The sequence below is a fragment of the Fundulus heteroclitus genome, unplaced genomic scaffold (assembly GCF_011125445.2).
Source record: "Fundulus heteroclitus isolate FHET01 unplaced genomic scaffold, MU-UCD_Fhet_4.1 scaffold_41, whole genome shotgun sequence".
In the NCBI taxonomy this organism is placed as follows: Eukaryota; Metazoa; Chordata; class Actinopteri; order Cyprinodontiformes; family Fundulidae; genus Fundulus; species Fundulus heteroclitus.
The window spans coordinates 2,448,861-2,463,645 of NW_023396824.1; the positions used below are offsets into that span (position 1 = coordinate 2,448,861).

Sequence of the window (14,785 nt, forward strand, 5' to 3'; positions counted from 1 at the left end):
GACCAGAGGTCCTCATGGCCAGAGGTCCTCATGACCAGAGGTCCTCATGACCAGATGTCCTCATGACCAGAGGTCCTCATGGCCAGAGGTCCTCATGACCAGAGGTCCTCATGGCCAGAGGTCCTCATGACCAGAGGTCCTCATGACCAGATGTCCTCATGACCAGAGGTCCTCATGACCAGAGGTCCTCATGACCAGAGGTCCTCATGGCCAGAGGTCCTCATGACCAGATGTCCTCATGGCCAGAGGTCCTCATGACCAGAGGTCCTCATGACCAGAGGTCCTCATGGCCAGAGGTCCTCATGGCCAGAGGTCCTCATGGCCAGAGGTCCTCATGACCAGAGCTCCTCATGACCAGAGGTCCTCATGACCAGAGGTCCTAACTGGGCCCATCCTGGATCTCACCTGCTGACATGAGTTCACCTGGTGTCTCACCTGGTGTCTTACCTGGTGTCTCACCTGGTGTCTCACCTGGTGTCTCACCTGGTGTCTCACCTGGTGTCTTACCTGGTGTCTCACCTGGTGTCTCACCTGGTATCTTACCTGGTATCTCACCTGGTGTCTTACCTAGTGTCTCACCTGGTGTCTCACCTGGTGTCTCACCTGGTGTCTCACCTGGTGTCTCACCTGGTGGACTCACATCAGGACGCTGTACCGACCTGAAGCATCATGTGACCGAGGTGCAGCCCTGTGATTGGTCCAAACTGTGTGTTGCAGACATTCAGGAGTTTTATGAGCTGACGGTGTGTGAGAGCCAGACGCCGAGCCGACCTCAAACACCTGGACAGGTGAGAACCCCCCCACACACACTCAGACCCACGTAGCAACACCTTCCCCTGTTACCTAGCAACAGCTGCTGCAGCATCGCCGGGGCAACAGCTGCATAACGCCATGGCAACAGGAGCCCAGCCCCCACCTCCTCCTCTCTCCCTGATTCTGAGAGGATGTGTCTCGACCTCTTTCCTCCTCGTCTCAATGAGGGACCCCCCCACTAACGGTGGTCCTCCTCTTCATCCCTCCTCCTCCTCCTCCTCCTCCTCTCAGCCGACAGACAGAGGGACACAAGGGGCGAGCGAGCCTGTACTCAGAGAGAGAGAGAGCTGGGCATGAGTGTGTGAGGGAGTGATGGGGGAGATGAGTGTGTGAGGGGGGGGATGGACTGCCTCTGCATTGTCACCACCAAGGTAAGAGCTGAGCGCCGCATGCAGCACCGACACACGGAGAGCACACGCGTGTGCTGCTCCAACATGTGTCCCCGTCCTGATGAGGAGTTTCTGTGTGTCGCCTTCATCACTCAGAGTCATTCAGAGTCACTCATTCATTCAGTCAGAATCATTCAGTCATTCAGAATCATCCCAGCATCCCGCCTCCCACCACCTCCCACCGCCTCCATCACGCCGCCTTCACATGTGTGTCTCTGTGTGTGTGTGTGTGTTAGCGTAGCCCCGTTAGCACGGGCTGCTGCAGCTAGCTGTTAGCGGGCAGCAGCCAGCAGCCAGATGTGGGAGCAACATGTGGATGGTGTTGCTGGGTTCTGCAACAGGTCGGGTCCTGGTTGGTTCTGAAACAGGTCGGGTACTGGTTGGTTCTGCAACAGGTCGGGTACTGGTTGGTTCGGGTACTGGTTGGTTCTGCAACAGGTCGGGTACTGGTTGGTTCTGAAACAGGTCAGGTACTGGTTGGTTCTGAAACAGGTCAGGTACTGGTTGGTTCTGAAACAGGTCGGGTACTGGTTGGTTCTGCAACAGGTCGGGTACTGGTTGGTTCTGAAACAGGTCAGGTACTGGTTGGTTCTGCAACAGGTCAGGTACTGGTTGGTTCTGCAACAGGTCGGGTACTGGTTGGTTCTGCAACAGGTCAGGTACTGGTTGGTTCTGAAACAGGTCAGGTACTGGTTGGTTCTGAAACAGGTCAGGTACTGGTAGGTTCTGAAACAGGTCGGGTACTGGTTGGTTCTGCAACAGGTCGGGTACTGGTTGGTTCTGAAACAGGTCGGGTACTGGTTGGTTCTGCAACAGGTCAGGTACTGGTTGGTTCTGAAACAGGTTTGGTACTGGTTGGTTCTGCAACAGGTCGGGTACTGGTTGGTTCTGAAACAGGTCGGGTACTGGTTGGTTCTGAAACAGGTCGGGTACTGGTTGGTTCTGTAACAGGTCGGGTACTGGTTGGTTCTGCAACAGGTCAGGTACTGGTTGGTTCTGCAACAGGTCGGGTACTGGTTGGTTCTGAAACAGGTCGGGTACTGGTTGGTTCTGCAACAGGTCAGGTACTGGTTGGTTCTGAAACAGGTTTGGTACTGGTTGGTTCTGCAACAGGTCGGGTACTGGTTGGTTCTGAAACAGGTCGGGTACTGGTTGGTTCTGCAACAGGTCGGGTACTGGTTGGTTCTGCAACAGGTCTGGTACTGGTTGGTTCTGAAACAGGTTTGGTACTGGTTGGTTCTGAAACAGGTCGGGTACTGGTTGGTTCTGAAACAGGTCAGGTACTGGTTGGTTCTGAAACAGGTTGGGTACTGGTTGGTTCTGTAACAGGTCGGGTACTGGTTGGTTCTGAAACAGGTTTGGTACTGGTTGGTTCTGCAACAGGTCAGGTACTGGTTGGTTCTGAAACAGGTCGGGTACTGGTTGGTTCTGAAACAGGTCGGGTACTGGTTGGTTCTGAAACAGGTTTGGTACTGGTTGGTTCTGCAACAGGTCAGGTACTGGTTGGTTCTGTAACAGGTCGGGTACTGGTTGGTTCTGCAACAGGTCGGGTACTGGTTGGTTCTGAAACAGGTTTGGTACTAGTTGGTTCTGCAACAGGTCGGGTACTGGTTGGTTCTGAAACAGGTTTGGTACTGGTTGGTTCTGCAACAGGTCGGGTACTGGTTGGTTCTGCAATAGGTCGGGTACTGGTTGGTTCTGCAACAGGTCTGGTACTGGTTGGTTCTGAAACAGGTCGGGTACTGGTTGGTTCTGCAACAGGTCGGGTACTGGTTGGTTCTGAAACAGGTCTGGTACTGGTTGGTTCTGAAACAGGTCGGGTACTGGTTGGTTCTGCAACAGGTCGGGTACTGGTTGGTTCTGAAACAGGTCGGGTACTGGTTGGTTCTGCAACAGGTCTGGTACTGGTTGGTTCTGAAACAGGTCGGGTACTGGTTGGTTCTGCAACAGGTCGGGTACTGGTTGGTTCTGCAACAGGTCGGGTACTGGTTGGTTCTGCAACAGGTCTGGTACTGGTTGGTTCTGAAACAGGTCAGGTACTGGTTGGTTCTGAAACAGGTCGGGTACTGGTTGGTTCTGAAACAGGTCGGGTACTGGTTGGTTCTGAAACAGGTCAGGTACTAGTTTGTTCTGAAACAGGTCGGGTACTGGTTGGTTCTGACCACCAAGACGTTCTGGCAGCCCAGCAGAATTAAAGGTTGGTATAAATCAAAGGTCCGGTCCGGTTCTGGTGAGCTGGTGCTGCAGGCTCTCACCTTAGAGGCAGCGTGGTCCGTTAAAGCTAAGCGGGTCAAACAGAACCTGCCAGGATCACCATAGAACCCAACGGGTCCTGGTGTGTCGGGTCCTGCAGCTGTTCACCAGGATCCAGATGTGGTTCTGGTACCATTTGTCCTGCTGATGTTTTATCAAAGGTTCTACAGATGGTAGAGTTCTGTTCGGTAAAATGACCCGGTTCTGATTGGACCCGTCCTGATGTGGACCTGCAGGTCCGACTGTCCGTCTGCTGGGTCAGCTGACTGCACAAAGATAAATATGGGTCATGTAATGCTTCAGGTTCTGGCTGTCAGAGTCATGTGACCGGGGTCAAAGTTCAGCCCAGTTGACCAGTGGGTCTCTGCTGCTGCAGCTTGTAGCAACAGAACAGAAAACCCACTAACTGGTTCTGGGCGGTCCAGTAGAAGGTGAGAAGACATTGTTCCAGCAGCTGTAGAAGAACAGAACAGACGTGATGGTTCTGATGGTGGTTCTGGTTCAGGATCCACAGACGATGCTCTGTTTTCAGTGATGTGTTGGTGAAGATCATCAGTCATCGAATCACGATGGATCCAGGAATGATGGATCAACTGGACTTCTGTTCTGAGGCTGAAGACGGTTCTGATCCATCCAGGAAGCTTCTCAGGTCTAAATGTCTGCAGCAGTGAGGAGTTCCTGCTTTATGGACCTGCAGGCCTCCTTAGAGCTTAGACTCACCTGGAGACTCACCTGGAGACTCACCTGGAGACTCACCTGTAGATTCACCTGGAGACTCACCTGGAGACTCACCTGTAGATTCACCTGGAGACTCACCTGGAGACTCACCTGTAGACTTACCTGGAGCTGATCGCTCCAACAATGGAGAGTCGTTAGGCTCCTCGTTAGGCTCCTCGTCAGGCTCCTCGTCAGCCTGCTCGTTAGGCTCCTCGTTAGGCTCCTCGTCAGGCTCCTCGTTAAGCTCCTCGTTAGCCTGACTCCCAGGAGGAATGTTGTGGTCACATCATGGAGGTGTGAATCAGGGAGGAACCTGGCAGGAATCAAACCATCAGCTGTGCTGTAAGTTTCTGAAAGTTGAAACCTGAGTCGTCCTCTGGTTATACAGAGACTAACGAGACACATTTTAAACACACTGTTGTGTTTTACGCACTGTGGCTGCATCCTGACAAGCCCTGTGTTCCCTAGGTTCTTTGGTTCCCCTGTGTTCCCTAGTCTCTTTGGTTCCCCTGTGTTTCCTATAGTCTCTGTAGTCTCCCTGTGTTCCCTAGGTTCTTTGGTTCCCCTGTGTTCCCTAGTCTCTGTAGTCTCCCTGTGTTCCCTAGGCTCTTTGGTTCCCCTGTGTTCCCTAGGCTCTTTGGTTCCCCTGTGTTCCCTAGGCTCTTTGGTTCCCTGTGTTCTCTAGTCTCTGTAGTCTCCCTGTGTTCCCTAGGCTCTTTGGTTCCCCTGTGTTCTCTAGTCTCTGTAGTCTCCCTGTGTTCCCTAGGCTCTTTGGTTCCCCTGTGTTCTCTAGTCTCTGTAGTCTCCCTGTGTTCCCTAGGCTCTTTGGTTCCCCTGTGTTCTCTAGTCTCTGTAGTCTCCCTGTGTTCTCTAGTCTCTGTAGTCTCCCTGTGTTCCCTAGGCTCTTTGGTTCCCCTGTGTTCTCTAGTCTCTGTAGTCTCCCTGTGTTCTCTAGTCTCTGTAGTCTCCCTGTGTTCCCTAGTCTCTTTGGTTCCCCTGTGTTCCCTAGTCTCTGTAGTCTCCCTGTGTTCCCTAGGCTCTTTGGTTCCCCTTGTATGTTCTGGTTTTGTTTGACTCTTGCCCACCATCCTGGGACCCCCTCCACCCACCCAGGGTAGGAGGTTCTGGGCCGACCAGTGTCCGGTCTTGAGGAGAACAGGTGATGTTCAGGCTGCATCCTGAGCATCACCTGTTCTCCTCCCTTCCCTCTGCAGTCCTGATTGGCAGCACCTGTCAGGCTGCAGTCACCCCAGAAGTGTTTCCACCTGCTCACACCTCTTTATGAACTCACCTTTGTTCTTTTTCACCGGCTCGTAATGCTCAGCAACCCCAACACCATGCCTGTCTGCTCCTGTCCTCCCGTCTTGGTTCTCATCTGGTCAGTTTAGTTTCTGCTGCTGCGCTGCTGGTTCCTGTGTTCCTGTGTTCCTGTGTTCCCGTGTTCCTGTGTTCCTGTGTTCCTGTGTTCCCGTGTTCCTGTGTTCCTGTGTTCCTGTGTTCCTGTGTTCCTGTGTTCCTGTGTTCCTGTGTTCCCGTGTTCCTGTGTTCCTGGTCTCTGGTCTCTGGTCTCTGGTCTCTGGTCTCTGGTCTCTGGTCCTCACTCCCGGTCCTGCAGCAGCAGCTCCTCCGTTTCATGGACAATCACTCTGTACCTGTCAGCTCCTGCATCCTTCATCTCCACCTGGTAACAGACTCTGGTTCTTCATGTCATCATCATCCACTCTTAAAATAAACGTTCTAAAGACCAGCTCTGTGTGTGTGCTGTGTCTGGGTTCCTCCAAAGACACATCCTGACAGTACAGACCGGCCAGAGGAGGAACCAGAACACACACAGAACGTGATGCAGGAGCTGGCAGGACTCGCTCCCCCTCAGACCAAGATCTCCTTCATCTCTGGTTCATCTGCAGGGACCGTTGTCCCAGAACCAGAACCAGTTATTTACCAGAGTCTGGCTGGTTTACTGGTTAAATAACAGCTGATGTTTCCTCCCAGTGGGTCCCAGATCAGAACCAGGAAGCAGAACCAGTCCATCCTCAGCACCCACGCTGAGTGGTGGGGGGTTCTGGTACCAACCTCCAGAGGTCCTCCAGGGTCTCAGTCCATCACAGGTCCATCCTCAGCAGAGTGGTAATAAAGTCACAGACAGAGAGCAGCACCGGGAGAGTCACACTCAGACCGGGTCAGGAACCGGGTCAGGAACCGAGTCAGGAACCGGGTCAGGGACCGGGTCTGGGTCTGGGACCGGGACTGGGTCTGGAGCCAGGTCAGGAACCAGGTCAGGAACCAGGTCAGGAACCGGGTCTGGGACCGGGTCTGGAACCAGGTCAGGAACCGGGTGTGGAAGCGGGTCAGGAACCGGGTCAGGAACCGGGTCTGGGTCTGGGACCGGGACTGGGTCTGGAGCCAGGTCAGGAACCAGGTCAGGAACCAGGTCAGGAACCGGGTCTGGGACCGGGTCTGGAACCAGGTCAGGAACCGGGTGTGGAAGCGGGTCAGGAACCGGGTCAGGAACCGGGTCTGGAAGCAGGTGTTGGACCTGGTCTGGGTCTGGGTCAGGGAGCGGGTCTGGGACCGGGTCAGGGACCAGGTCAGGGACCAGGTCAGGGACCGGATGTGGGTCCGGGTCTGGAACCGGGTTAGGGACCAGGTCTCGGACCGGGTCTGGGACCGGGTCTGAGACCAGGTCAGGAACCAGGTCAGGAACCAGGTCAGGAACCAGGTCAGGAACCGGGTGTGGAAGCGGGTCAGGAACCGGGTCAGGAACCGGGTCTGGAAGCAGGTGTTGGACCTGGTCTGGGTCTGGGTCAGGGAGCGGGTCTGGGACCGGGTCAGGGACCAGGTCAGGGACCAGGTCAGGGACCGGATGTGGGTCCGGGTCTGGAACCGGGTTAGGGACCAGGTCTCGGACCGGGTCTGGGACCGGGTCTGAGACCAGGTCAGGAACCAGGTCAGGGACCGGGTCTGGGACCGGGTCAGGAACCGGGTCTGGGACCGGGTCAGGGACCGGGTCTGGGACCGGGTCAGAAACCAGGTCAGGAACCGGGTCTGGAGCCAGGTCAGGAACCAGGTCAGGAACCGGGTCTGGGACCGGGTCAGGGACCGGGTCTGGGACCGGGTCAGGGACCGGGTCAGGAACCGGGTCAGGGACCGGGTCTGGGACCGGGTCAGGAACCGGGTCTTACTGGTACTGCTGTTCAGGCAGAGGAACCAAGTGTTCCTGGATCCAAACTGTGGTCATCCTCCTCCAACAGGTTCTGATCTCAGACCAAAGCTGGAACTGGGTCTCAGTTCTGGGTCAGAACCGGGTCAGTACCTGATACACAGGTGAAGGAAGGCTGACTGGGCTACCGATGGTTAACAGTGACACAGTCTCTGTTTTTATGAATGGACTCTGGCTCCGCCCCCTCTCAGTGATGTCATCACAGCCTACTGTTACCATGGCAACCCTCCTCTTTCCTCCCTCCTTCCTTTCTCCTCAAACCTCGTTTTCTCTTTCCTTCCTTCCTTCCTTCCTTCCTTCCTTCCTTCCTTCCTTCCTTCCTTCCTTCCTTCCTTCCTTCCTTCCTTCATTCTTTCCTTCCTTCCTTCCTTCCTTCCTTCCTTCCTTCCTTCCTTCCTTCCTTCCTCTCCTCCACTTCCCTCCATCAGAAGCCAGTGTGGACCTGAAGTCACCGTGTTGGTGTCAGAGTTCTGACAGAACAGAACCGACTCTGAGGTTCCGTTTAAGGCTGAATCAGGGACCTTCTCAGGTGGTCCGGTTGTTCTGGGTCGGTTCTAAAGGGTTCTTTGTGGTTCTGAAGGTTGTTGGAGAATAATATTGCATGTTCTGCTAAGTCTGCAGGTTATGAATGAGACTGCGGGTTCTATGTGAGGTGGAAGGTTCTGTTTCAGCCTGAGGGTTCTATTTAAGGCTGTTGGTTCTATTAAAACCAGGAGGTTCTGTTTAAGGCTGGAGGTTCTATTAAAACCAGCAGGTTCTGTTTAAAGCTGAAGGTTCTATATAATTCTGTAGGTTCTGTTTAAAGCTGGAGGTTCTATATAATTCTGTAGGTTCTGTTTAAAGCTGGAGGTTCTATATAACTCTGCAAGTTCTGTTTAAGGCTGTTGGTTCTATTAAAACCAGGAGGTTCTGTTTAAGGCTGGAGGTTCTATTAAAACCAGGAGGTTCTGTTTAAGGCTGGAGGTTCTATATAATTCTGCAGGTTCTGTTTAAGACTGGAGGTTCTATATAATTCTGTAGGTTATGTTTAAGGCTGGAGGTTCTATATAATTCTGTAGGTTATGTTTAAAGCTGGAGGTTTTATATAATTCTCTAGGTTCTGTTTTAAGCTGGAGGTTCTATATAATTCTGCAGGTTCTGCTTAAGGCTGTTGGCTCTATTAAAACCAGCAGGTTCCGTTTAAAGCTGGAGGTTCTATATAATTCTGTAGGTTCTGTTTAAAGCTGGAGGTTCTATATAACTCTGTAGGTTCCTTTTAAAGCTGGAGGTTTTATATAATTCTGCAGGTTCTGTTTAAGGCTGTTGGTTCTATTAAAACCAGCAGGTTCTGTTTAAAGCTGGAGGTTCTCTATAATTCTGTAGGTTCCTTTTAAAGCTGGAGGTTCTATATAATTCTGCAGGTTCTCTTTAAAGTTGCAGGTTCTATATAACTCTGTAGGTTCTCTTTAAAGTTGCAGGTTCTATATAATTCTGTAGGTTCTGTTTAAAGCTGGAGGTTCTATATTATTCTGTAGGTTCTGTTTAAGGCTGTTGGTTCTATTAAAACCAGCAGGTTCTGTTTAAAGTTGCAGGTTCTATATAACTCTGTAGGTTCCTTTTAAATCTGGAGGTTCTAAATAATTCTGTAGGTTCTGTTTAAAGCTGGAGGTTCTATATAATTTAGCAGGTTCTGTTTAAAGCTGGAGGTTCTATATAATTCTGTAGGTTCTGTTTAAGGCTGGAGGTTCTATATTACTCTGTAGGTTCTGTTTAAAGCTGGAGGTTCTACATAATTCTGCAGGTCCTGTTTAAAGCTGGAGGTTCTATATTACTCTGCAGGTTCTGTTTAAGGCTGTTGGCTCTATTAAAACCAGCAGGTTCTGTTGAAAGCTGGAGGTTCTATATAACTCTGTAGGTTCCTTTTAAGGCTGGAGGTTCTAAATAATTCTGCAGGTTCTGTATAAATCACATGTTCCGGTACCATCCAGCTGAGCTGTTAGCGTGTCTTTAGAACCTCCTCCAGCGCTGGTCCAGGACACACAGAACCTGCCTTAACAGCTGGACTCACCTGTGTCTCTGCAGAAGTACCGTTACCAAGACGATGAGACTCCACCTGTGGACCCCAGCCCCGGTCACATGACCCACGGACGCAGCGCCGACCTGAGCCACGCACACCTGGACGGATTCACACACCCTGCAGCACTCACCGTAGGTCCACACACACAGGGCAGCAGGGGGCTGAACTACACTTCCCACAATGCAGCAGTCTGGACCCTGGTTCTGGTAGCAGAGTGAAGGCCAGACTCATTGAGGTTGTTAGAATCTGACTGCAGTTCCCTGTGTGGCCAACAGGTGGCAGCAGAACTTACATTAGCCCAAAGACTTAGAGTGAAGACAGATTTAAACGTTTAAATGTCCAGTCCTGCCTGGAGTCTGTTAAAGGAGCTCCAGAACCTCCCTTTAGGAACCTTACTGACTTATTTAGTTCCAGAACATACAGTCAACGTTCCGCTTGTTTTAGAAAGGTGGACAGGTTCTGACCTTTTAAAGGATCAGTCTGTTACAGGAAAAAGGGTTTAGGTTCTGCTAAGTTGGGAGGTTTGATGAGATGTTTCACAGATCTGTGAAGATCTCCTTCAGAACCTTTAAGGGACTCATGACAGTTCCTTTTTATTTATGAGGTTTTCTGGTGAAACATGACATGAGAAGTCATTTAAGATCTTCTCCAGGCTGGTTTGTGCTGATGTTCCACAGGAGGTGTGATGGGGACTTTAGGAACATTCCCTTCAGCAGCCTAAGCCTATAGCAGCATAACTACAGAGGTAGCTCAGGGTAACATGAGCCACTCTGACTAGAAGCTTTGTCACAAAGGAAAGTTTTAAGATTAGTCTTAAAAGTAGACGGGGTGTCTGCCTCACGGACCAAAACTGGGAGTTGGTTCCACAGGAGAGGAGCCTGATAGCTAAAGGATCTGCCTCCCATTCTACTTTTAGAGACTCTAGGAACCACCAGCAGACCTGCAGTCTGAGAGCAAAGTGCTCTGTTAGGAACATACGGGATAATCAGAGCTCTGATATATGATGGAGCTTGATTATTAAGGGCTTTATACGTTAGAAGAAGAATTTTAAATTCTATTCTTGATTTAACAGGAAGCCAATGAAGGGAAGCTAAAATTGGAGAAATATGATCCCTCTGGTTGATTTTCATCAGAACTCTTGCTGCAGCATTTTGGATCAGCTGAAGGCTTTGAAGTGCATTTTGTGGACTTCCTGATAGTAAAGAATTACAATAGTCCAGCCTTGAAGTAACAAATGCATGGACTAGTTTTTCAGCATCACTCCTGGACAGAATGTTTCTAATTTTGGCGATATTCCTGAGGTGAAAAAAGGAAACTCTGGAAACCTGTTTAATATGTGATTTAAATGACATGTCTTGGTCAAAAATAACACCAAGATTTTTAACTTTATTACCAGAGGCCAAGTTAATGCCATCCAGATTAAGTGATTGATTAAGAAGTTTATTTTTTGAGGACTCTGGCCCAAAGATTACAACTTCGGTCTTGTCAGAATTTAGATGCAGGAAATTTAAAGTCATTTAGCTTTTGATGTCATCAAGACATGACTGCAGTCGAAGTAATTGATTGGATTCATCAGGATTTATGGATAAATATAGCTGAGTGTCATCAGCATAACAGTGGAAATTAATCCCATGTTTTACCTAGTACATGCAGGGATGTGGTCCAAGGACTGAACCCTGTGGTACTCCACAGGTTATTCTATTCCAGAGTACAAGACCAAATCAACATGACCTTACACGGTCAAGGAGCCTCCTCAGAGAGGACTGAAATACCCTAAATTAATTAAAAATGAAGCGTGTAATAACTAGTATGGAAGCCACGGAGAGTGCCGCCTCCAGAAACCTTTCATGGGGGCCAGATAGAGCCTCTTAAACTTTTGGGGTGGCACTGAAATTAAAGTCATAATTTCAGGATTTTATTCTATTGTTGTAGTAAAGCTGCCTGTAGAAAACTATCAGAAAGACTTAAGTAAACGCCTACTAACATCTTTTGCTTTATTGTTTGATTTTTAATGTTACTAATGATATAATATGCATAAACCAATAACATTTTGAGTCAAACAACAATTTTTCTTTTAATGTAATTATATTAGGAATAAGGTGTACAGTTATTCATTTATTGAAAAACAAAACATTTACTAGGGGAAAGTAGAAACTGGCAGATAGAAATAAAAGCGTGATAGAAGCGATAGAAGCAGAGCGGCTGCCTTGCTGGCTGTGCATCATGGGATGAAATGCTAAACTGATGCTACTATAATTTACACTGGTCAGAGTGGGGGGGCAGGACATGGCATGGGGGCGGGGGGGGGGGGGGGGGGGGGGGGGGGGTGCTACTGGCCATGGAGTGTCATAAATGTTACATTATAATCATGTCCTCCATGTTTTTGGTACCAAGCCACTGCTAATAGCTATTTAGCTATTAGCTATTAGCTAATAGCTAATAGCTATATTAGCTATTAGCTATTAGCTGCGGCCATTGTGTGGAATGGTTCTGTTGTCATATCTGCTCATTAAAAGCGACTAGATTGGGCTAGATTTTTCTAAGTCGCCTGGAAATTCTTTTAATCAAATATTTTGGTTGTTTCTGATTGTGAAGTTGTTAATTTGGGCCGTAAAAAAGGGACTATAAACACGAGTAAAGAGACACGCTGTCTACGCTGCTGTACCGTGGACACTGTGGACACTCTGTGCTGTGGACACTGTTAACAGGCCGGCTGATATTCCTCCGCGTACACATCCTCTTTAACTTTACTGTCATATTGAATTAATTTAGCTGCTGTCCAGCAGAAAGCTGCATAATCTGACATCTATTTTAAATCCCCGCCCCTCATGATTTAGCAGTTCTGCTCTGTCTTCTCTAACATAGAAAGTACTCCTGGGCCAATGTGAGCTTCTGTGCTTTCTGTGTCTCTGCTCTGTCTTCTCTACCATAGAAAGTACTCCTGGGTCAATGTGAGCTTCTGTGCTTTCTGTGTCTCTGCTCTGTCTTCTCTAACATAGAAAGTACTCCTGGGCCAATGTGAGCTTCTGTGCTTTCTGTGTCTCTGCTCTGTCTTCTCTAGCATAGAAAGTACTCCTGGGCCAATGTGAGCTTCTGTGCTTTCTGTGTCTCTGCTCTGTCTTCTCTACCATAGAAAGTACTCCTGGGTCAATGTGAGCTTCTGAGCTTTCTGTGTCTCTGCTCTGTCTTCTCTAAGCCCCAGTGGGTGGAGGCAGATGAGCGTTCACACTGAGCCTGGTTCTGGTTCTGCTGGAGGTTCTCCTCCCTGTTAAAGGGGAGTTTTCCTCTCCACTGTCGCTTCATGCATGCTCAGTATGAGGGATTGCTGCAAAGCCATCAACAATGCAGACGACTGTCCACTGTGGCTCTACGCTCTTTCAGGAGGAGTGAATGCTGCTTGGAGAGACTTGATGCAACCTGCTGGGTTTCCTTAGAGAGGAAACTTTCTCACCAACCTGGAGGATCTGATGGAAGCTGACTTTGGAAAGTGCCATGTTTCTAACAGCCATGTTGACATGTTTCATGAATTATATAAATAAAATTGAATTGAATTAATAATAGCTGCACTGATATAGACTCTAGGGCGACTGTGGCTTGATGGGTTCAGTAGTTGTCTGTCAATCAGAAGGTTGTCGGTTTGATTCCAGCTTTCCCTTGCCACATGTTGATGTACCCCTTGGCAAGGCACTTAACCCTAAGTTGCCTTCTGAGCTGCGTCTCTGTGAATGTGTTAGTGAGAGTGACTGGGTGAAAGTAGCTCTAGTGGTGGTCAGTATAACTGGAAAAGCTCTATATGGATTCACTCCATTTACCATCTAGTTCCTCCTGGTTATCACTTCTTTTCCTTTCTTGGTTTCTCTCCCCTCTCACTGGGCAGAGAGTAAGGATGCTCCATTTCTGCAGAAAACAGCAAATAGATGATCTACAGTCTTTGTTTCTAGCAGGTCTTCATACAGAACACAGATAGAGAAAAGGCCTCTGACTGACAGTTTGTCCCTGTTCAGCCACCGTACTCAGAAATAACAAGGCACCATGGCGCCTCCCAGTGGAGTATGACAATGTATTTAAGTTATGAGAACGCTTTCATTTGTCATGTTGGACTTTACCAGAATATGTGTAAAAGTAATACTTGATTTTTACTTAAAAGCCAGATTAATAGGAGACTGTTCCTTTAAAGAACGTCTTGGTGTTAGCTGACATGTGTTCAGAGCAAAAGGAGCTTCCTGAAGCCTCCAGATGGTCCTCCGTCCTGGGAGACGTTCTGATGGAACTCTGTAGAGAGAAAGTAGATCCGTCCTGGGAGACGTTCTGATGGAACTCTGTAGAGAGAAAGTAGATCCGTCCTGGGAGACGTTCTGATGGAACTCTGTAGAGAGAAAGTAGATCCATGATGGGAGACGTTCTGATGGAACTCTGTAGAGAGAAAGTAGATCCGTCCTGGGAGACGTTCTGATGGAACTCTGTAGAGAGAAAGTAGATCCGTCCTGGGAGACGTTCTGATGGAACTCTGTAGAGAGAAAGTAGATCCGTCCTGGGAGACGTTCTGATGGAACTCTGTAGAGAGAAAGTAGATCCGTCCTGGGAGACGTTCTGATGGAACTCTGTAGAGAGAAAGTAGATCTGTCCTGGGAGACGTTCTGATGGAACTCTGTAGAGAGAAAGTAGATCCGTCCTGGGAGACGTTCTGATGGAACTCTGTAGAGAGAAAGTAGATCCGTCCTGGGAGACGTTCTGATGGAACTCTGTAGAGAGAAAGTAGATCCGTCCTGGGAGACGTTCTAGGGTCCATCTGGGGATGTGGTGGGTTCTGTCTGGTTCTGATCAGATGGCTGAAGCGTTTATTAAATAACTAAACCAGTGATGGAGAACAGTTCTGGTGTCAGATGGCTCACATGGAGCGGTGCAGTGATCTGAGCAGCAGCAGGTCTGAGGTCAGCTCTTCTGCTGTTATTAATATTCACAGAGCTGAGCTCAGAGCTGCAGCCACAGGCCTCTGCAGCCGCACTCTCACTGAGAAACACACAGAAACACAGAAACGCACACTATAACACACAAACACTCACTATAACACACACAAACACACAGACTAATACAGAAGCATTCATACACACACTATAACACAGAAACACAAAAAACACACACACTAGCACTCTGACAGACTCTCTCTCCCTCTCTCTCTCTCTCTCTTCTCTCTCTCTCTCTCTCTCCCTCCCCCCCCCCTCTCTCTCTCCCCCCCCCCCCCCTCTCATGGAGGCGTGGGCCGTCGTGCCCACTCTGGATGCATCTTTCGTCCTTTCGCTCAGCCGTCTCCATGGCAACGCGGCGAACGGCAGGAGG

General features: G+C 49.5%; 1 protein-coding gene and 1 long non-coding RNA gene across 5 annotated transcripts in view; both read left to right on the plus strand.

Moving 5' to 3' along the window:
* Window positions 1–14,785, plus strand: part of dlg4b (discs, large homolog 4b (Drosophila)) — a 61,822-nt gene that overhangs the window by 14,938 nt on the left and 32,099 nt on the right. For 2 of the 4 annotated variants that reach the window (XM_036131087.1, XM_036131088.1), the window contains exons 3-4: window positions 718–788; window positions 9,454–9,579. In XM_036131087.1, coding sequence (XP_035986980.1) covers window positions 718–788; window positions 9,454–9,579 — 197 coding nt within the window. Of the gene's footprint in view, window positions 1–717; window positions 789–962; window positions 1,185–1,424; window positions 1,598–1,640; window positions 3,400–9,453; window positions 9,580–14,785 lie in introns of those variants that run through there. The other 2 variants (XM_036131091.1, XM_036131089.1) reach the window with 2 other exon arrangements.
* LOC118560236 lies at window positions 7,752–9,447 on the plus strand. The gene is made up of 3 exons (XR_004929194.1): window positions 7,752–8,412; window positions 8,565–8,754; window positions 9,059–9,447. It is a non-coding gene; the product is annotated as an uncharacterized LOC118560236 (long non-coding RNA).